This window comes from Ranitomeya variabilis, chromosome 5 (genome assembly GCF_051348905.1).
Source record: "Ranitomeya variabilis isolate aRanVar5 chromosome 5, aRanVar5.hap1, whole genome shotgun sequence".
NCBI lineage: Eukaryota > Metazoa > Chordata > Amphibia > Anura > Dendrobatidae > Ranitomeya > Ranitomeya variabilis.
In genome coordinates this window covers 624,501,388-624,523,618 of record NC_135236.1, presented here as the reverse complement: position 1 = coordinate 624,523,618, position 22,231 = coordinate 624,501,388, and the positions used below count along the sequence as shown (strand labels likewise).

Genomic DNA, 22,231 nt, shown 5'->3' with positions numbered 1-22,231 from the left:
CCCTTTAAAGACCTTTCCCTTTTATACGGACGTCCCAGGGCCACAGACCGGGTCAGCCACCGTGACATCCCCCTGTGAACCGAAGGACCCGGTACCAAGTACCCCACGGCCCTTGGGGGGCGCTCCAAAAGCACTATAGGAGAAGATGCCTGCATTAATGAGAGCGCCTGGCTGCAGGCATCCTGTGTCTAGTTCTTTGGATTTACAGTATACAAGGGCGGGGCCCCTGCTAGCGCCCCATCCAGTCTGTAGTGCCAAGATTTAAAAATAAAGAAGGGACGATGACAAAATCATTCACTTGTTCAATGCCTGCTGCTCCAGTGCCACTGCCCAGATGGTCCAGACAATCTTTGCGAACTGTTCTGCAGTGATAATTTGCTGATAATGCACAAGTGACTGCTGCAGCCAATCAGTGGCTTAAGTAATCATGGTAGCATGGTCGGCTTGTCATCACTGCAGGAAAGTTCTTGGGAATTCAGGTTAGCGAGTATAACTTACTTTATCGCATTCTGTGCTTCATGGCCATTTTTTAATCATAGACAACCCCTGTAATAATATTAAGGACACATTTAAGCTATGACATACAGTTTTTTTTCGTGGATATTTGGAGCAGAAATGGAGTGCATACTCTCCAAAACCTCCTGAAAAAGTCAAAACTTATCGAAACTTTGGAGGTCCTGCTCAGTTTCTGCTCCAAAAACTCGTCACAAAGACTCTGTGTGCACATAGCCTTACAGAACATGGCTGGCTTTGTAGCCATCCGAGAGCAAGATGACTAAGCAAATCTTTATACCACAAAATCAATGTAGGAATAGCAGATGACTATCTTTATACTTCACTGAATATAAAAAAAGAAACATTTTTTACAAGTCACTCAAGGTCTGTATGTTGTTACTTGATGAAAAGTATATAATTTATTCAATTAAATATTAACACGGCTGTTCAAATAGAGAACAAAAGCAATTTGCCTCACTATGTAAAATTAATATGCTTCTTCAGGGATAACTATTTGCCAAGGGTAATCGGAATCAAAGCTAAATATCAGCATTTCTGACAGCTTCGGATGTGAAATAGACCAAGCGGTTGATTAGACATTGACGCGGCATACCGTACCTCAGACCGCTGGCCGCTTTTATAAAGCTCTGGCAAATTTAGGAGTGTTTCTGCCGATACATCCTTGTCCAATACCCCAAACACAAGTGGAGGCACAGAGGTGAAGATGAGATTGAAGAAGATCAGCTGCCAATAGTCAATCATCGTAGTACCCGAGAAGCCACAGAAGAACTGGAACCAGAACAGGAGGTTGACATACGCCTGGCCAAAAGAAAGAACAACTTTATTCAACAGAAATGGTCTAAACAGTTTTCAGGAGGAACATGGCCAACGTGAACGGCACCTACTGCCCAGGTGCATCTGGACATTAGGAAGGACAATCGCCACAGTTGGTATACTACTGACAATGATTAGGGTTTTATCAAGTAAAGAATGGAGAAGGTCATGGACTTTGGAAGGAACTAGAAAAACTAATTAACATTGGACCAAACTAGCACTGATATAGGGACCAAAGGTAAAAATGTCTTATCAGAAGATACATTTTGTCAGAGTGAAGCTTAATATCCTGCATGAATCACTGGCGGAGGCCCTGGCATATATGTCAACAGCATTTTCTTAAGCTGCATCTGCATTTCCTGATGTTGGTGAAGACCAACTTTGGGCATAATATTATATTATGTCTATTGGTCAGTTATTACAGCCACATTGAGAGATTTTTGGAGAACCCAAAAGGTCTGTCACAGGAGCAACATGGGCAGCTTTTCTGAAGTTAGGCCCATCATAGTCAATAGCCAACCATGTGGCCTCTAGATAGAGTTAATGAGTTTACAGATGTTCCACAAGGTTTGTGAAAGACACAAACATCTTACAATCCACATGCAATACTTTTTTTGCCCCCCAAAGTTAATCAATTTGGATTTCTTATCTTGGGATCTGTTGAGTCAAGAACAAAAGCAAAGCAGGACACATTTGTAGTCCTCCTGACTGAGGGTCACACTGGTTGGGTACCTACCAACTGGACACTAGTGGTAGAGTTGAGGAAATAGATTTGTGCTTCTCTTGTCTGGTGTCACATCAGGTCTTCTGTGGCAGCTGGACATGCTAAACCCGACATCCTGGGTGCCTCTGGTCACATGGCCTCACGTGACATCATAACGTACATTGTGGGGCCTAGTAAACCCCACAGGCTCCCAGGATGCCAGGCCAAGAGTTTCCTGGTCCAGATGCATTGTTGGACAGGACTCAATGCTGGACCAGAGCAGCATGAATTGACTCGAATTGATGGCATATTTTAGTTTTATGCTATGAAAGTATTCCCAGAAAAAAACTCACTCTGACTCGAAGACCTGGTGGCAATCAGCTCATATCCGCAGATCTCTGATAACCAGCTTTTAGCACCAAGGAAAGCAGCTGCAAGATTAGTACATGGCACCCATTCGGATTAAAGTGAATCTGTCACCAGGTTTTTGCCACCTAATTTGTCAGCATGATGTAGGGCTGGAGACCCCGATTCCAGCGTTTTGTCACTTATTAGGTTGCTTGCTATAATTGTCATAAAATTACTGTTTTATTAGCAGGAGAATATCACTAGAGGACTAGTAAAGCAGCTGTCATGAGCTCTGTATAATCCCACCTCCACCACTGATAGGCAAGCTTTTGTAATCAGTGGAGGGGGCCGGGTTATACAGAGCTCAGCTTTCAGAGAACAGCTACCGTAGATCTGAGGCAAATACAACAGAGATTTTATCAAAATGACAGCAAAGCAGCCAGGCAAGTGACATATCACTGGAATCAGGGTCTCTGTCCTTACATCATGCTGCTCTCAGATGGGGAAGCAAATACCTGGTAACAGATTCCCTTTAATCACAGCAGGGGCGACTTTTCACATCGTTCTTCGTAACGCTCTAGTCAACATCTCCCGGGATACTTTGATCCAGCTCCTTGTACCATTGGAAGGTTTTTATTATGCCAGTTAATGCACTGAATGATTTTGCTCTAGAATAATATCCATAAACAGGACTCAGTACAAACTGAAAAGAATTGATCTCAATTCTGCAGATCCATTATCCCAGTGGAGGAATCACATTCATTTATAAATTAACGTATTCATAAGTTAATGGGCGAGATAGTGGAGCCTTTATGTTGGTGGCAAGCGTTGTAAGATTAATGAGTTTGTCTTCTATTGAGCAGTTATAATACTGGAAGGAGGGAAAAAAAACTGTTTAAAGATTTTCCTTGGCTTTAAGTCTTTATCCCTCATTAAATATGAAATAAAGAAAATACATCTTTATTTTCAGTTTGGCTTTTTCTTTTTTTTTTCTTTTCACTTTGAATTTCGAGTTGTCGAAATCCTGCGGGCGATTCATTTATTCAAATTAGCTTCATTTCCAGTAATCACATCATTTGGATTATTAAACTTTTAAAAAAAGCAAACTGTTTAATTTGATCTGCATCAGGAAAAAAAAAAAGAATTTTACAAAAAATGGTTTCCTGGACTACTAAAGGCTTATATAATTTCACGAAACATGTTCACACATTTTCTTACATTAGCATTGTCTGAGACTTTAACCACCAGAAATGATGTGTTGTGTATGCAAATTGTTAGCTCTAATTTAATTTGATGGATGCCATAATCAATTACTTACTATGCAAAGATTACTAAAAAAATATATTTTTTTTTAGTCTTTCACCGTTTGCGACAGCTGCGCATCAATGGAAAAGGATTTCATACAGGAGTGTTCCCGTCTGTATTATTCCTGGACCATAACAATACACATCAAGGGTGGAAGTTTGTTTCCATGCTTCACTGACAACGCAAAGATATTCTTCTTTTCTAGTGGACTCAATGATATCTAAAATCCAAAAATTGTCCGCAGCCACCAGACGGCCCCGCGCCCTCCAGCAGCCCACGGTGGCTCACCCATTTGGGCCATTTTATTACATGTTTAATTGGATAACCGTTATGACATTTAGAGCCTAAAAACTACATACCACATTTTTATAGAAGAAGTAGATGACCATTTTTGCCAGTCGAGTGTAGCACCAGTGACCATGGACGAGAAGAAGTTTCTTTAAATGCTTGAAGCGAGATATGGCAAAATCACTGGACATAACAGCCTGGAATCAAAGAGACAAAGCCATATTATAAATCTATAGGGCCGCCAAATCGGGATGGAAAGGTTTCCCAAAACTGAAGATTTAATAAAAGCAATAAATATGAAAAAAAAGGATTAATATATATAGGAATATGAGAACCTGGGGAAATACCAGGCCTCAAAGGAGAACTGGAGAAGATGTGGAAGGTGAAGACAACAGTGATTCCAGTGGTGATAGGAGCACTTGGAGCAGTGACCCCTAAGTTGGGAAAATGGCTACAACAGATCCCAGGAGAAACATCTGAGCTGTCTGTCCAGAAAAGTGCAGTGCTGGGAGCAGCTAAGATCCTGAGCAGAACCTTTAAACTCCCAGACCTCTGGTAGAGGACGCGAGAATGAGAAAGGACAACAAAGACCACTCCCATGGGGGGTGAGAAGGAAGTTTTTTTTAACTAAATAAGTGAATGAATTAATGAATATATATATATATATATATATATATATATATATATATATATATATATATATATATATATATACACACACACACACACACACACTCACACAACTGAGAATTTAGTAAAAAATGAAAAGAACAAACAATATATATCTATGCATTCAATAATAAGTTAGTAGTTAAAATAAAAACGGGCAAATCCCTCCCTGATCACAGCAAAAATGCATTCAATTGAGGAGAAAAATAATTTTTTTGTAGTTGGATTTCATAAAAAAATTTGCCACTGTTTGTCACTTGCTGGCAGCAAAATTAATTAAATCTGCAGAGAGGATTCTCAGTAATAACCAAAAACCACATCGAAGTTGAATGCACAGGGAAACAAAGAGCTTGTAAAAGCCAAACAGTGCAACATTCTTCACAAAACCTAATTGCAATAATAATTTTTTTTGCCTTAAATACATGCATTTAACAAAAAAAAAATTGTTTCCAATGGTGGACAATCCCTTTAAGTCCCCCATACGTTAATAGGTAAAAGTCAGCCGAATTGCCAAAGTATATGAAAACAAGTGTGCTGTTAGCATTATTTTCTGTATATGGACACATTAAACTAACTTTCCACCTTTTACAAGTCATCTTGGTGCAGCATTCTGTGCAGATTCATTTCTCCGTGTACATTTATATTGTTCCGAGCTCCAATTTTCAAATTCTCGTCTTCGAGGAGAAAACTCTGGTTACCTGTAGCCGCCACTAGAGGGAGCTTGATGCATACAGGTCATACTTTACACTTATTCGTTAAACGGCATGCACTAAGCGCCCTCTAGTGGCAGACAGGAATTGAAATCTAAGCCGGATTGGTGCCATAATTTGGGAAAATTTCTGCCATAAGCAGAAATGAACCGAAATATGTGTAAATGAACACAGGTTCAAATAAACTTGTGATTAAATGACCAGACACCTGTATATTCTTCCACAGAGATGTGGTACATGGAGCATTGTTCTTGCACCGTCTGCCCTATAACTGCAATAATGGAAGCAATTATCGAGGCCAATGGCGATCACTCCACACGCTATGTTTCATCAGCCGTGAAGAAAAGTGACCAGGAGAGAATCTATAGCCATAATCTGAGCACTATGGGAAATATGACCACGGTACCTGCATTCCTTCCTGGCCAGAAATCCCAATCCCAACGTCTGCGCACTGAATCATGCTGACATCATTCGCTCCGTCACCTACGAAAGATGATCAGATTTGTCATGTAAGAAGTTTCCTAATAACAGAATTAACTGAATATTTTGAACAATGTCAGGATGTCTTTATATCATTATTTACAGAATAACAGGGGTAGAGGGGAATAGGCATAAAGCTCATACAAAATAATGCCTGGAAACCATCAGTAAGCAGGCTGGAAACCATCAGTAAGCAGGCTGGAAACCATCAGTAAGCAGGCTGGAAACCATCAGTAAGCAGGCTGGAAACCATCAGTAAGCAGGCTGGAAACCATCAGTAAGCAGGCTGGAAACCATCAGTAAGCAGGCTGGAAACAATCAGTAAGCAGGCTGGAAACCATCAGTAAGCAGGCTGGAAACCATCAGTAAGCAGGCTGGAAACCATCAGTAAGCAGGCTGGAAACCATCAGTAAGCAGGCTGGAAACCATCAGTAAGCAGGCTGGAAACCATCAGTAAGCAGGCTGGAAACCATCAGTAAGCAGGCTGGAAACCATCAGTAAGCAGGCTGGAAACCATCAGTAAGCAGGCTGGAAACCATCAGTAAGCAGGCTGGAAACAATCAGTAAGCAGGCTGGAAACCATCAGTAAGCAGGCTGGAAACCATCAGTAAGCAGGCTGGAAACCATCAGTAAGCAGGCTGGAAACCATCAGTAAGCAGGCTGGAAACCATCAGTAAGCAGGCTGGAAACCATCAGTAAGCAGGCTGGAAACCATCAGTAAGCAGGCTGGAAACCATCAGTAAGCAGGCTGGAAACCATCAGTAAGCAGGCTGGAAACCATCAGTAAGCAGGCTGGAAACCATCAGTAAGCAGGCTGGTAACAATCAGTAAGCAGGCTGGAAACCATCAGTAAGCAGGCTGGAAACCATCAGTAAGCAGGCTGGAAACCATCAGTAAGCAGGCTGGAAACAATCAGTAAGCAGGCTGGTAACAATCAGTAGGCAGGCTGGAAACCATCAGTAAGCAGGCTGTAAACAATCAGTAAGCAGGCTGGAAACAATCAGTAAGCAGGCTGGAAACCATCAGTAAGCAGGCTGGAAACCATCAGTAAGCAGGCTGGAAACAATCAGTAAGCAGGCTGGAAACAATCAGTAAGCAGGCTGGAAACAATCAGTAAGCAGGCTGGTAACAATCAGTAGGCAGGCTGGAAACCATCAGTAAGCAGGCTGGAAACAATCAGTAAGCAGGCTGGAAACAATCAGTAAGCTGGCTGGTAACAATCAGTAAGCAGGCTAATAGTCTTAAATGATCTGGACAAACATGGTAAGTCTTTTAAAGTCAAAGAGACATAGAAACGCCCAAGAGGGAACATTGGGGCAATTTAACAAATAGCCAGCTTACTGACAGTTTCCAGAAAGCAACAAGAGTATTTTTGTTCATCATTTTTCACAGAGACGTTTCTTGAAAAAAGTTCTGCCATCCAAAAACAGAAAACGGCGCCACTGCTGCCGACAGGTTAATTGTGGTAATGTCAATGGTAATACCAAGCATAATTTACCCCACAAATAGATCATTTCAATAGTAGACCAGTGATTGTTATACATTTTCTTTAATGATGTGAATGCTAGGAAGCCCTGCATATATTCCTGTACCTACCTATAGACAGGGTCATGACGTTCAGCTTGTCTCGCACCAGTTTCACCACCATACTTTTCTGCAGAGGAGTGGCACGGCAGCACAGGACAGAACGGCAATACTTGGTCAATTCCAAAAATTTCGTTTCCAAGCCACCTTGAAAGACCACACTTAACGTCCTCCCGTCAATCACCAGTCCGACCTCAGGACGGGCCATCCCCACTTCACAGTCATCTTCAGTCTGTCGCTTATTAAAGAAATATCTCTTCTTTTTCTCGGGGGAGAACTTTTTGACCTCTTCAAGGGTGCAGTCCAAGATAGACTCACAGGTTTCCTATGACCCCAAAAGAAAGGACACCTTAAACAATTGACATTAATGCACCAGATAAGTCCTATCAAGCCTCAGTGCTTCGTAGAGAACAAGGTGGGTACGGACTGGGGCTGAAATTCAGCCCTGGCATTTGAAATCACACAGGCCCATGCTGTCCCCGTCCCCATGAACCAGATGGGATACATCACTAATATTACCTTGGATGGAGGAATGGAAGATCTTCTACAAGACCAATATTTCTAAAGATACCTTCGTCACAACTCTTAACAGTATGAGTGTCTTGAGAACAGACCACGACCAGACAGACCCTTCTGGTATTTGCCAGAATTGCCGGATGGCCAGTCCGGCCCTGGAACAAGGGGTGGGCTTTAGAACACGGCAATACCTTTTATTAAAGGGAACCTGTCTTGTAGAACCTGTCCGTAGGCTTATTGTTATAGAGCAGAAGTTGCTGAACAGATTGATCTACATTTTTATTTTATGATAACTTGTATTTTATTCACGGAAGTTCCTGGAATTTGTATGATATGAGTCCAGTGGGCGGTCCCATTAGTCTTCCCTGTATGACTGCAGCTAGCTGTCAATAACTGAGTAGGACCGCCCACTGGACTCGTGTATACAAGCACTGGGAATTCATTGAGTAAAACACTGATAGCCCGAGTTGTTCATGCCAGTCTTTATAAGGGGGCATGCTGGAGTCCGACACTCCTAGTCCATGAAGACATGTATACCTCTTCATGAATCTGAAGCCTCTGATGAGTGGTGTGCATCATGCCAATATTCTCACTCCAGTCAGGGACTGGAGTGAGATTTCAGGAGTTGGGAATGGCAAAGCTCATAATGAATTAGAGAAACTGTCTCATCCTGCGCTGCCGTGCCCGCTCCTAGCTCTGCCCATCTGGGCAAATCTGAGAGAAACTGGTGTGAAAACACCAAAAGTTGCTACATTTTGTCACAACTCCGAATTGTGCCTAAATTTTGCGTATTTTCAAAATTTTTAGGACAGATTTCTGCCTTGAAAGCTTTGATGAATCAGGCCCTGAATCTTTTCCAACAAACATTTCTATCATTCTGCCCACTTCTCCTTCTCTATACCGTCTGACCACAGATCAGAGCACATGTACAACCTGACAGGTTCCCAGATGGAGCAGAGCTGACATTGTAACACGATAAACTGTATTTTGTCATCCCCGGAGGATTGAGGAAAACGTGCCACATTATCCTAAATCAGTATATCATCACAGAGCACAAACATAAGAGTCAACTGACGTCAGCTCTGCTACATCTGTGCTCACAACTCCCTTAACAAATGGCCAACTACTTAAAATATTCTTACATTAATAGGTGAGGCATGGCTGAGGCACGCCCGGGTTTGTCAAGTACTTTGTGTGTCTTCTAGTTATCGCTATTTATTTAGGCTGTGGGCCGCAGGACTCGGCCAAGTCACCCAGCTGTCTGTAAGAAGCACTTTCCAAACAGAGATTTGCGTGTGTCACATACGTGTTTAACAATGTATTACCAGCAGAGGTTTGGACTGCGATCTGTGTAGGAGGAAGTAGAAAAACAGAATTTCACCTCTTCTACTTCCTCCTTTTTATTTCTGCATTTGCAACTTTGCAAAAGAATTCTCAAAAATGTATATATGTATCTATCTATCTATAACATACATATATATATATATATATATATATATATATATATATATATATATATATATATATACACACATATATAATCATCTAAGGGGTACTTCCGTCTGTTTGTCTGTCTTTCTGTCTGTAATGGAAATCCCACGTCGCTGATTGGTCACGGCTGGCAGGCCGCGACCAATCAGCGACAGACTTAGTCTGGCCGCGAATTGGCCCCCCCTACTCCCCTTCAGTCAGCGCCAGTGTGTCGCCCCATCCCGGACCAACTTTTTACTATTGATTATTAAAAATAATGTTAAAAATAATTTAAAAAAATGCCCCCAGCTTTCGTTCCCAGTGATGCATTGCAAAATTACCCAGATGACTTAGCGGTCTCGCTAACGGAAGCTGGCGGCAGCATCGCGCGCATCGGGACAGCTTCGGTGGACGCCGGAGGGTGAGTATATAACTATTTATTTATTTATTTATTTTAACAGGGATATGGTGTCCACACTGCTATATACTACGTGGGCTGTGTTATATACTGCGTGGGCTGTGTAATATACTGCATGACCTGTGTTATATACTACGTGGGCTGTGTTATATACTACGTGGGCTGTGTTATATACTACGTGGGCTGTGTTACAGTATATACTACGTGGGCTGTGCTATATATTACGTTGGCTGTGTTATATACTACCTGGCTGCTTTATACTACGTGGGCAGTGTTATATACTGTGTGGGCTGTGTTATATACTGCGTGACCTGTGCTCTATACTACGTGGGCTGTGTTATATACTGCCTGGCTGCTGTATACTCCGTGGGCAGTGTTATTTACTGCGTGGGCTGTGTTATATACAACGTGGCCTGTTATATACTGCGTGGGCTGTGCTATATATTACGTGGCCTGTGTTATACACTGCGTGGGCTGTGTTATATACTACATGGCTGTGCTATATACTACGTGGCTGTCTGTGTTATGTGAGCTGTGCTATATACTATGTGGCTGCTATATACTACGTGGCTGTCTGTGTTATATACTACGTGGCTGTGTTATATACTACGTGGCTGTGCTAAGCGCGACGTACATACATACATACATATTCTAGAATACCCGATGCGTTAGAATCGGGCCACCATCATATATATATATATATATATATATATATATATATATATATATATATATATATATATATACATATATATACACATATACATATACATACACACACACTGCTCAAAAAATAAAGGGAACACTAAAATCCCACATCCTAGATATCACTGAATGAAATATTCCATTTGCAAATTTTTATTCAATGCATAGTTGAATGTGTTCAGAACAATAAAACCTAACAATTATTAATGTAAATCACAACTAATATCCCATGGAGGTCTGGATTTGAAATGATACTCAAAATCAAAGTGGAAAATCAAGTTACAGGCTGATCCAACTTCAGTGGAAATGCTTCATGACAAGGAAAAGATGCTCAGTATTGTGTGTGGCCTCCACGTGCCTGTATGACCTCCTTACAATGCCTGGGCATGCTCCTGATGAGATGGCGGATGGTCTCCTGAGGGATCTCCTCCCAGACCAGGACTAAAGCATCCGCCAACTCCTGAACAGTCTGTGGTGCAACGTGATGTTGGTGGATGGTGCGAGACATGATGTCCCAGATGTGTTCAATCGGATTCAGGTCTGGGGAATGGGTGGGCCAGTCCATAGCTTGAATGCCTTTTTCTTGCAGGAACTGCTGCCACACTCCAGCCAGATGAGGTCTGGCATTGTCCTGCATTAGGAGGAACCCAAGTCCACCGCACCAGCATATGGTCTCACAAGGGGTCGGAGGATCTCATCTCGGTACCTAATGGCAGTCTGGCTATCTCTGGCAAGCACATGGAGGGCTGTGCGGCCCGCCAAAGAAATGCCACCCCATAACATTACTTACCCACTGCCTAACAGGTCATGCTGAAGGATGTTGCAGGCAGCAGATCGCTCTTTCCCAGGCATCTCCAGACTATGTCATGTCTGTCACATCTGCTCAGTGTGAACCTGCTTTGATCTGTGAAGAGCACAGGGCACCAGTGGCAAATTTGCCAATCCTGGTGTTCTGTGGCAAATGCGAAGTGTCCAGCATGGTGTTGGCCTGTGAGCACAACCCCCATCTGTGGACGTCGGGCACTCAGACCATCCTCATGGAGTCAGTTTCTAACCGTTTGTGCAGACACATGCACATTTGTGGCCTGCTGGAGGTCATTTTGCAGGGCTCTGGCAGTGCTCCTCCTGTTCCTCCTTGCACAAAGGCTGAGGTAGCGGTCCTGCTGCTGGGTTGTTGGCCTCCTACGGCCCCCTCCCTGTCTCCTGGTAGCGCCTCCAGCCTCTGGACACTACACTGACAGACACAGCAAACCTTCTTGCCACAGCTCGCATTGATGTGCGATCCTGGATGAGCTGCACTACCTGAGCCACTTGTGTGGGTTGTAGAGTCCGTCTCATGCTACCACAAGTGTGAAAGCACAACCAACATTCAAAAGTGACCAAAACATCAGCCAGAAAGCATTGGTACTGAGATGTGGTCTGTGGTCCCCACCTGCAGAACCACTCCTTTATTGAGTGTGTCTTGATAATTGCCAATAATTTCCATCTGTTGTCTATTCCATTTGCACAGCAGCATGTGAAATTAATTGTCATACAGTGTTGCTTCCTAAGTGGACAGTTTGATTTCACAGAAGTTTGTTTTACTTGGAGTTATATTCTGTTGTTTACGTGTTCCCTTTATTTTTTTAGCAGTGTATATAAATATATATATATATATATATATATATATATATATATATATTTATGTACACACACATGCACATTAAAGGGAATCTGTCAGCAGGTTTTTGCCATTTAACCTGAGAGCAGCATAATACAAAACAGGAGACCCCGATTTCAGTGATGTGTCACTTAAAAGACTGTGTGTTGTCGTATCAATACAATCAGTGTTTTATCGGCAGGATATTATCACTTCCTGACTAGGTCTCATGTGCAGGACAGTCAGGCTAATCTGTGTAACCCCGCCCCCTCCACTGATTGGCAGCTTGCTGACAATGCGCAGTGTACACGTGAAGCTGCAAGTCCGAGATGTGGGCGGGGTTATATACAGAGCAGAAGACTTAGCTCTGCAACATCTCCATCTGACAAAACAGATATTTTGTGAAAACTACCCCAAGCAGCCCAGTAAGTGACACATCGCTGGAATCAGGCTTTCTTGCCCAGTGTTACGCTGCTCTCAGATTATATAGCAAAAACCTGCTGACATATTCCCTTTAAGAAGAAAAATTGGGGACAGGAATAAGGGAGTACTGCATGATTGTAAAATCAAGCTACAATGGTTTGCTCACTGTCTGTAACCATGGAGGTACATAAGGCAGGCTTAATAATAATAATAATAATAATAATAATAATAATAATAATAGACAGTCCAAGCCTCAATAAGTGATACAGTAATACGTTGCTGCAGTGTGACCCCAATGTTTTATAATATGTGGTTTATAAGAGCAGGAAAAAAAAAATGTGCCAGGATGTGAATCCCTAGATGTCACAATATTGGAAACCACGCAAACCATCACGAGCCATGTATAATCTATACTGTGTTCACACCCAAAGTGTAATGTTATAATTCTAACGTCACTGTGATATACATCCCATATGTTGTGGAAACTAGATGCTTCAAATCACACAACATATCCATTGTACCTGTGTCTGATTGACCCTTTCATCTATTTATTGCATCATTTAGTCTAAAAAACCAAACCCTTTTATCACATTATGCAAATTAGTTTACAAACTCTTTCCTGATTCGGGACAGTTTTGTTCCTGACCCTCCAACGTGAAGCAACATCACCTGCTATAGGTATGCCACTAATAAGAGAGAGCACTTGTACAGTGACATCTGCTAGCAAAACAAACCCCAGAAGAATGTGAAGCATGCAAAATTTCACTTGTGTGTCTAGATCAAATAAAATATGACGTCTAATGTTGCACCCATCAGTGTCGCTATACAACATAGAGGCATGTACAAACTGGCTCTGCAAGGAACGTTCCAGGCAGACATACTGGTGCATAGATATGACATACCGTGATAGGCATACAAGATACGACATACCAGTGCTAGAAATGCAAGATACGACATACCGGTGCTAGGCATAGATACGACATACCGTGATAGACATAGATACGACATACCGGTGCTAGACATGCAAGGTACGACATACCAGTGCTAGGCATAGATACGACATACCGGTGCTAGGTATAGATACGACATACCGGTGCTAGGCATAGATACGACATACCGTGATAGACATAGATACGACATACCGGTGCTAGACATGCAAGGTACGACATACCAGTGCTAGGCATAGATACGACATACCGGTGCTAGGTATAGATACGACATACCGTGATAGACATAGATACTACATACCGGTGCTAGGCATACAAGATACGACATACCGTGATAGGCATACAAGATACGACATACCAGTGCTAGAAATGCAAGATACGACATACTGTGATAGACATGCAAGATACGACATACCGGTGCTAGGCATAGATTCGACGTACCGTGATAGATATACAAGATATGACATACCGGTGCTAGGCATAGATACGACATACCGTGATAGATATACAAGATACGACATACCGTGATAAATATACAAGATACGACATACCGGTGCTAGGTATAGATACGACATACCGTGATAGACATAGATACGTCATACCGGTGCTAGGCATAGATACGACATACCGGTGCTAGGCATAGATACGACATACCGTGATAAGCATACAAGATACGACATACTGGTGCTAGACTTAGATACAACATACCGGTTCTAGGCATAGATACAACATACTAGTGCTAGGCATACAAGATACGACATACCGGTGCTAGGAATAGATGCGACATACCGTGATAAGCATACAAGATACGACATACCGGTGCTAGGCTTAGATACAACACACTAGTGCTAACCATAGATACTACATACCGGTGCTAGGCATACAAGATACGACATACCGGTTCTAGACTTAGAAGCAACCTACCGGTGCTAGGCATACAAGATATGACATACCGGTGCTAGACTTAGATACAACCCACTAGTGCTAACCACAGATACTACATACCGGTGCTAGGAATTCAAGATCTGACATACCGGTGCTAGGCATAGATACGACATACCGGTGCTAGGCATAGATATGACATACCGGTGCTAGGCACAGATACGACATACCGGTGCTAGGCATAGAAACGACATACCGGTGCTAGGCATAGATACAACATACCGGTGCTAGGCATAGACACGACATACCGGTGCTAGGCACAGATACGACATACCGGTGCTAGGCATAGATACGACATACTGGTGCTAGGCACAGATACGACATGCCGGTGCTAGGCATATATACGACATACTGGTGCTAGGCACAGATACGACATACCGGTGCTAGGCATAGATATGACATACCAGTGCTAGGCACAGATACGACATACCGGTGCTAGGCATAGATACGACATACCGGTGCTAGGTATACAAGATACGACATACCGGTGCTAGGCATAGACACGACATACCGGTGCTAGGCACAGATACGACATACCGGTGCTAGGCATAGATACGACATACTGGTGCTAGGCACAGATACGACATGCCGGTGCTAGGCATATATACGACATACTGGTGCTAGGCACAGATACGACATACCGGTGCTAGGCATAGATATGACATACCAGTGCTAGGCACAGATACGACATACCGGTGCTAGGCATAGATACGACATACCGGTGCTAGGTATACAAGATACGACATACCGGTGCTAGGCATAGACACGGCATACCGGTGCTAGGCACAGATACGACATACCGGTGCTAGGCACAGATACAACATGCCGGTGCTAGGCATAGATATGGCATACCAGTGCTAGGCATAGATGCGACATACCGGTGCTAGGCATAGATACGACATACCGGTGCTAGGCACAGATACGACATACCGGTGCTAGGCATAGACACGACATACCGGTGCTAGGCACAGATACGACATACCGGTGCTAGGCATAGACACGACATACCGGTGCTAGGCACAGATACGACATACCGGTGCTAGGCATAGACACGACATACCGGTGCTAGGCACAGATACGACATACCGGTGCTAGGCATAGACACGACATACCGGTGCTAGGCATAGACACGACATACCGGTGCTAGGCATAGATATGACATACCGGTGCTAGGCATAGATTCGACATACCGGTGCTAGGCATAGATATGACATACCGGTGCTAGGCACAGATACGACATACCGGTGCTAGGCACAGATACGACATACCGGTGCTAGGCATAGACACGACATACCGGTGCTAGGCATAGATATGACATACCGGTGCTAGGCATAGATAAGACATACTGGTGCTAGGCATAGATACGACATACCGGTGCTAGGCATAGACACAACATACCGGTGCTAGGCATAGATACGACATACCGGTGCTAAGCATAGATACGACATACCGGTGCTAGGCATAGATACGACATACCGGTGCTAGGCATAGATACGACATACCGGTGCTAGGCATAGATATGACATACCGGTGCTAGGCATAGATACGACATACCGGTGCTAGGCATAGATACAACATACCGGTGCTAGGCATAGATACGACATACTGGTGCTAGGTAGACATTCCCATCATATAGACTTCGCTTGTACATATTCTACATTTATTGGTCTTTTATGAACTAGGATTGCAGCATTTATTATATCCAGGCACTGGGATTTCAATTGCTAGAAATAGAATATTCGTATGCAGTAACAACATACAGTAGCCATATCCATACCATAAAGCTTAGTGGTACATATGAAAAGCCAAGGTGCTGAGCATGTGTACTGCACACCGTATAATGCACACCCACTAAGGCCTCGTGTGTCCTGGAGGAGTGTGCAGTGCATGTCGTATGTTAACTATGTATAAAGTATATAGAGAGTGGCAATAGTAAGGAACCCGAGGCAACAAGGGCTGAGATGGTCAACATAACGTAAAGACACACAAGGTCAAGATTGACTCAGGTGACTGCGAGGCCCCAATTTTTGGTAAGGATTAAATGGTGAATTGTTTGTACAAAGACCCAATTCAGTAAAGAAAACCTCTTTGACTAATACAGTATGTGCAGAACATGACCGCATAATGTCTACAGACATATAGAGTGCTAGTTTCCGTAGGCTTTACCAAGAAGGCATTGCTCATAGGTTAATCCTGCAGGGCAACCTAAAGAAATGCCACCAAAGACTCCTATATGTTACACTCCCTTGGAAAAGACCATAAAAATCTGCATAACATAAAAAAGGCTCATATACAGTAACTTTCACCATATACTCAGAGAAGCAGAGGGAATAAAATAAGCGGAAAAACTGTCCACTTTTGACCTGCTATCAGGTCCCCTTTAGATCACAATGCCTAATTAATAGCACAACTGTAACCTTGATAAAAATTTAAGAAGACCTTACAGGGAGGAAAATTATAGTTAGTAGTATAGTTGACGTGAAGACCCCTAACGGTTAGTCCCTGGGCATTTGTCCCTTTTGCAGAAGTCACGATCTAGCCCTGAAGACACTGATCAGCATGTAACCATTCAACACACCTTACTCTCGGTATTAATTGTAAAAACCATGTCGCTCTGATCCAGAAGTTGGCAAGAGTAGGCGATATTGATGGCAGTCTCTTGTTTGTCCCCAGTCAGCACCCAGATGTTGATACCAGCTTCTCTCAAGGCAGCGATGGTGTCTGGAACGCCATCCTGAAGACGGTCTTCTATACCTGTTGCACCTTCAAAATGACAATACAACATTTTTCAAAGTGATACGGAAAGTGAGTGGTCATCCTGCATATCAGACATCTTACTTTGCGCTGGTGAGGGGCAAATACCCCTAAACATGTGTCTGCAAATAGAGGGTCTGGTTTCGCTTTTTATCTCACGTCATGTGCAAGCCTTGACCCTGGGTCAGTGTAGACTTTAAGGACTGCTACCCCCAATAGGTGGAAGTAGAGTTCCTGTCCTCTTCTGATCTGAAGTGGCCATTTCCATACTGACATATAGTCACATAACACAGTATTTAACCCCGTACTACTACAAATGTATAAAGGGGGCACCTATGCCAATAAGCTAGGAGACTGGCACGTGCAGGTGCCCCATTTGCTAGCATATTCCTACTCCTTTCGATAGGGCTAACATTCACAGGCCTGCCTGTAAATGGTTCAGATAATTTGGCCTGGTAGTCACCAATAGCAGACATGCCTCTGCAGGGAGAGGAGCAGTCACCGGAGATCCAAGAGATCAAACACCAAACCGGTTGGTGGAGTTTTACCTTATTCATGTAAATGTCTCCTGGTACTTTATACTAACACTTAGAGGAAGACACGTGAGGTGTGACTACTGTGTCTCAATCAGATCTCCCACAATGTTCAGCCATCCTAGAACACAATGCACCCAGGTCCTGGCTTTAATATTGCGCCTCCAGGCAGGTTGTACATAGTATAATCATAATTAATGTGACAGCTCTTTTCTTTAAAGTGTCTCCAAGAAAAGAAACAATGATGTTGTGTGCACGGAGAGTCGGCCTGCCGTGACAAGAATTCTGCATGCACTGGATCAGGTCTATAAGATCTTTTAAGAAATCTTGGACAACCTCTTTAATTTGCCCATTCTCAAGGTCAGAGTTAAATTTCTCTAGTCACTAAGTGTGACTGCAGATTGCTGAAACCTGACAGTGTGCATTAGGCACACAATTGAGTGAGCGGGCGGTCACGTGACCACTAGATTCTCATTCGCTTCTCTCAATGTTCTGTTCAGAATCTATTCGGCACATGCCCACAAGTATGCAAATCTCCCACTGACTGCCCACTTGATCTGGCAATTGAGGGAAATCCTGACATTATGCATAATGCACACCGAGAGGATTCACCAATCTGCAGTCAATCTACGAAATTTGGCTCGAGCCCAGTTTATCTTCCCATGTACCTAAAGCCCTGAACCACGTTGCCTTCCACTAAAATGTAACCATCAATTTTTCATCCTGGAACTGAGACTTCTGTGGGTGGGTAAGAGAAGGGACAGACATTTTGAGCAGTATCTCTCACTCTGTGTTGAACGACTTGGTGCGAAATGGGTAGAAAAAGGAATACGGGCCTTCATCATGCTGCACATCTCGTCAAGCAGAATATACACCCTTACAATACAGTATGTTTGACTTACCGAGCAGAGTGAGGTTCGTTTCCAGATGCTGAGCAGTTTCCATCAGTAACTCCTCTCTGTTATCAATTGCTGCTTCAGCTTCTTCACGAAAGTTTGACCAACGCTCAAAATCTTCCTCACTCAAAACCTGAGACAAGATATTAGAGACGAGTCATTCATGAAGCCGCTGTCAAAACAGGCCATACATTGTTCATCTGTACACAGGCATAACAAATACATTAATCTGAAGAGGATTGCTTGACAAAGCACATTTTACAAAAATCTGAGGAAAACGTACAAGAACACTCAAAATAGATTCACAGATTTCGTTCCCCCATAAATCAACAATGAAAGCGAAGATAAGAAACTTTGCGATATATCTTAGAGAAAAGTTCCCCATTTGCCCATTAGTCACTTTTTTTTCCCTTTGTCTCCTGCACTTATTCTCTTACAAAAACTGCTCAAATCTGTCTACAAGTCTGTCTTCAGTGAGGGATCAAATTACAGCTACAGCCTATAGAAGTTTATGCAGAAAGGTGCAGAGAGTGTTGGAAGGAAACAGAAGCAAATGAAAACACAAAAGCTAAATAATGCAGGATAGGGGTCATAAAATGGCCAGAAATAGTTTTATTGCTCATGGACAAGTGTATGACGCTTATGCCGAACAGTCACCTGAAATGACAGGTATAAGCTGTTCACTAGTGATCTGTATATAATTATATCCAATGATCCATTCCATTTATGATACTGGTTGTAAACGTTATCAAATATTACTTCCCTAAATGTCTAGGCTTTGAATTGCAGCAATTGAGCATTTTTTATTGCTCCTCACCAGAAAGTAAAGAGACGGCGAGTACCAGAAAGCAAGACTGCAATGTACAGGTGCAGTAGGGATCATCTCAGGCGTTTCTTACCTTTTTCGCTATGCACAGAGTCCTCAGACCATCTCTAGCATACCAATCGAGGTGCCTCTGAGTTCTGGAATGGATCCTGCGTAGATTCTTTCCCTCGCTTATATTAACTATAAAAAATTACATTTAGATTTTATCTACTCATGCTTACTAAAGGGGATGTCTGGAGCTTGTTAGGAGAGTCATAGAAAATCACCCACTGGAATTTACCATAAAGGGGGAACCGGATTGCAGGTATTTAATTCAACAATGGTGCCTCCGCAGGATAAATAAAGTATTACACAATCATTATTCAAATCAATGAGCTTTCTCTGTTGTGGACAGACAAAGCAGATACACCAAAGAGACTTTTTTTTGTAGCCACTCAATGATCTGGCAAAGCAATGAGGATCCTGCACAAGAAAGGGGGGGACTTATAAAATACATACATACTTACTACATACAGTACATGACATACTATTCTTGAAAATGAATAACTTGGATAAGTCTCTGCTTTGTATTTAAGGGAATCTGTCGGCAGGTTTTTGCTATGTAATCTGAGAAAAACATGAGGCAAGGGGGTACAGATTTCAGTGGCGTCACTTATTAGCTGTTGTCTCAATACAATGAATGTTTTATCAGCAGGAGATTATCACTGCCTGGACTCCAACTCCCATGAGCCCGGTCAGACCACACCTCCTCCTCTGATAAGCAGCTTACTGTCAATAGACAATGTAACCTCAGTAAACTAAGTGACGCATCCTTGGAATCATGGTCTCTATCTCTACATCATGCTGCTCTCAGATGTGGTAGCAAAAACCTGGGGACAGAGTCTTTTTAATTCTTCAGTATAGGTACATATTAACTTCACATTAATAGTAAGTAGATATCACTGAACATGTATGATCCCGATTGTCTTCTTGCCACATAATTAGCCCTAGATTCCCCGTACTGTGGCACAGATATGTAGATCTGATCTTTATTTATTGAAATTTAGAAAAACTAACCAATCGTTAAAGGAGCGATTACAATTGCTAAATGGGCATTGCTAGATGAGTTTTCTTCATTAGAAAGCCACTTTCCCCATACTAAAGATTTGACATACGGTGCTCATATTTCTTGATGCTCACCTTTGGCTGGGTCGTCCAACAAATCCATGATGACAGAATCGGCTCCTTTGGTGTATACAATTATCTCTCTAGTTATTGGGTGACGAACCACCACGGACATTCTTTTTCTGACAGAGTCAAAGCCCAAAGTATAGAGAAGGTCAAAGGTGAGAAGGCTGCCTTGTGGAAGTCGTACTGTCACCTGGTCGGGGGTGCGGGACATTAGGGTGAAGCTGTATGCTCTTGCTGCATGCACCAGGGCAGCTTCATCAGGACTCTCCGCCTCATATAAGAACTCGTCTTCTATACTGAATGTGCCAACAGTGGCAAACATTTCATCGATACAGTTGTCAGGGCTGTTCTTGCTTGGTGTAGAGTATTCTCTGCTATTGCTCTCATTTTCCGCATCAGCTGAACTAGAACGAGAGGCGCTATCGGGGCTGACTTTGTTTTTCTTCACGCTGGTGGGAGTTGCAGGGTCGGAGCTGGAGGGAGTAGTGGAGGACGACTGGCTCAACCTCAACAGCTTCAGCCTTTGGAACAAATGCTGAAACTTCTCCAAAGATGATGCCGATGGTTTTAGTAATGGAGGCATGGTAACCTTAAGGAGCAAATGATCAACATTAAAATGTCAGGAGTGTGTGAAGGCCTTGGTTCAAAATTATTTGTATACATAGCTTATTTTTAGATTTCATCTTGTATATCTGGAATTATAATGTACTACTTTGTCCCCTTAAATTAGTCTTTTATTAGTAGGAAAAATGTTCTCTTTTTTTCCAGAAACTGTACCAGTCTGGTCTGTTGGCTGGAAAAAGCATGGATTCTCAATCTTCTACTAGTGGGGCTTAGCAGACAGAATATGTGGGTCTAAGTGGCGTAGCATGGGAAAGGGCACAGCGATGAAGGTGAAACATTTTGCCCTTAGAGGAGTACAGTAATCAGTGAGCAGACAATTGTTGAAACAGTTAATGCAGCCAGCAGCTACTTTGAGATCTAGATGGGTGGCACGGGTTCCAATGCAGAGTGCAGCAGTCACAATGAGTGTGTGATGGGCTGCTGCACTCTGCACAGGCAACTACTGAGATGACAAAGTTCTCCGTATGAAAACCTGCCAATGATAAACTGAACTGCAGAGATCTGCGTAGGCTACAATTGGAGGTAGCACTGTGCAAGTCCTCAAAAATGTCCTAAAAATATGTATAACTTTATTCATATTATTTCAGATCCAGTAGTCCACAGATTAGGGGGCGCAAAAACGTGCCTGACATAGGCGCTGGCAACCAAAGCTATGCCTCTACATGGTCCATAGCAAAATTTGTGAAAATTACCTAATTTTATCTGAAAATATGTTTATTATGTAGCTTAACCAGAGATTGCTGCAACTAAAGAAAGGCTTGTGCAAGATATATTCACCTATGTCGACCTGCTTTGCCTGGCTGTGCCTTACTTAAAACTCTGGTGGGCCTGTATAGTGTTGCGACTGTAATACTACAGACATCCATTAAACTAACATGGTGCTGCTTCTGTAGAAAATTTTAATATTTTCTTATCTTGGACAACCCCTTTAAGGGAACCGGTCATGCCCAGA

General features: G+C 42.8%; 1 protein-coding gene across 4 annotated transcripts in view; it reads right to left on the bottom strand.

Moving 5' to 3' along the window:
• The window catches only part of ATP10B (ATPase phospholipid transporting 10B (putative)), a 517,664-nt gene that overhangs the window by 9,131 nt on the left and 486,302 nt on the right, over positions 1–22,231 (bottom strand). For all 4 annotated transcript variants that reach the window (XM_077266119.1, XM_077266120.1, XM_077266121.1 and 1 more), the window contains 8 exons: positions 20,665–21,244; positions 19,559–19,665; positions 18,666–18,792; positions 17,055–17,239; positions 7,429–7,741; positions 5,759–5,835; positions 4,045–4,170; positions 1,114–1,314 (listed from right to left, as the gene is read on the bottom strand). In XM_077266119.1, the coding sequence (XP_077122234.1) occupies positions 1,114–1,314; positions 4,045–4,170; positions 5,759–5,835; positions 7,429–7,741; positions 17,055–17,239; positions 18,666–18,792; positions 19,559–19,665; positions 20,665–21,244 (1,716 nt within the window). The remainder of the gene's footprint in view (positions 1–1,113; positions 1,315–4,044; positions 4,171–5,758; positions 5,836–7,428; positions 7,742–17,054; positions 17,240–18,665; positions 18,793–19,558; positions 19,666–20,664; positions 21,245–22,231) is intronic.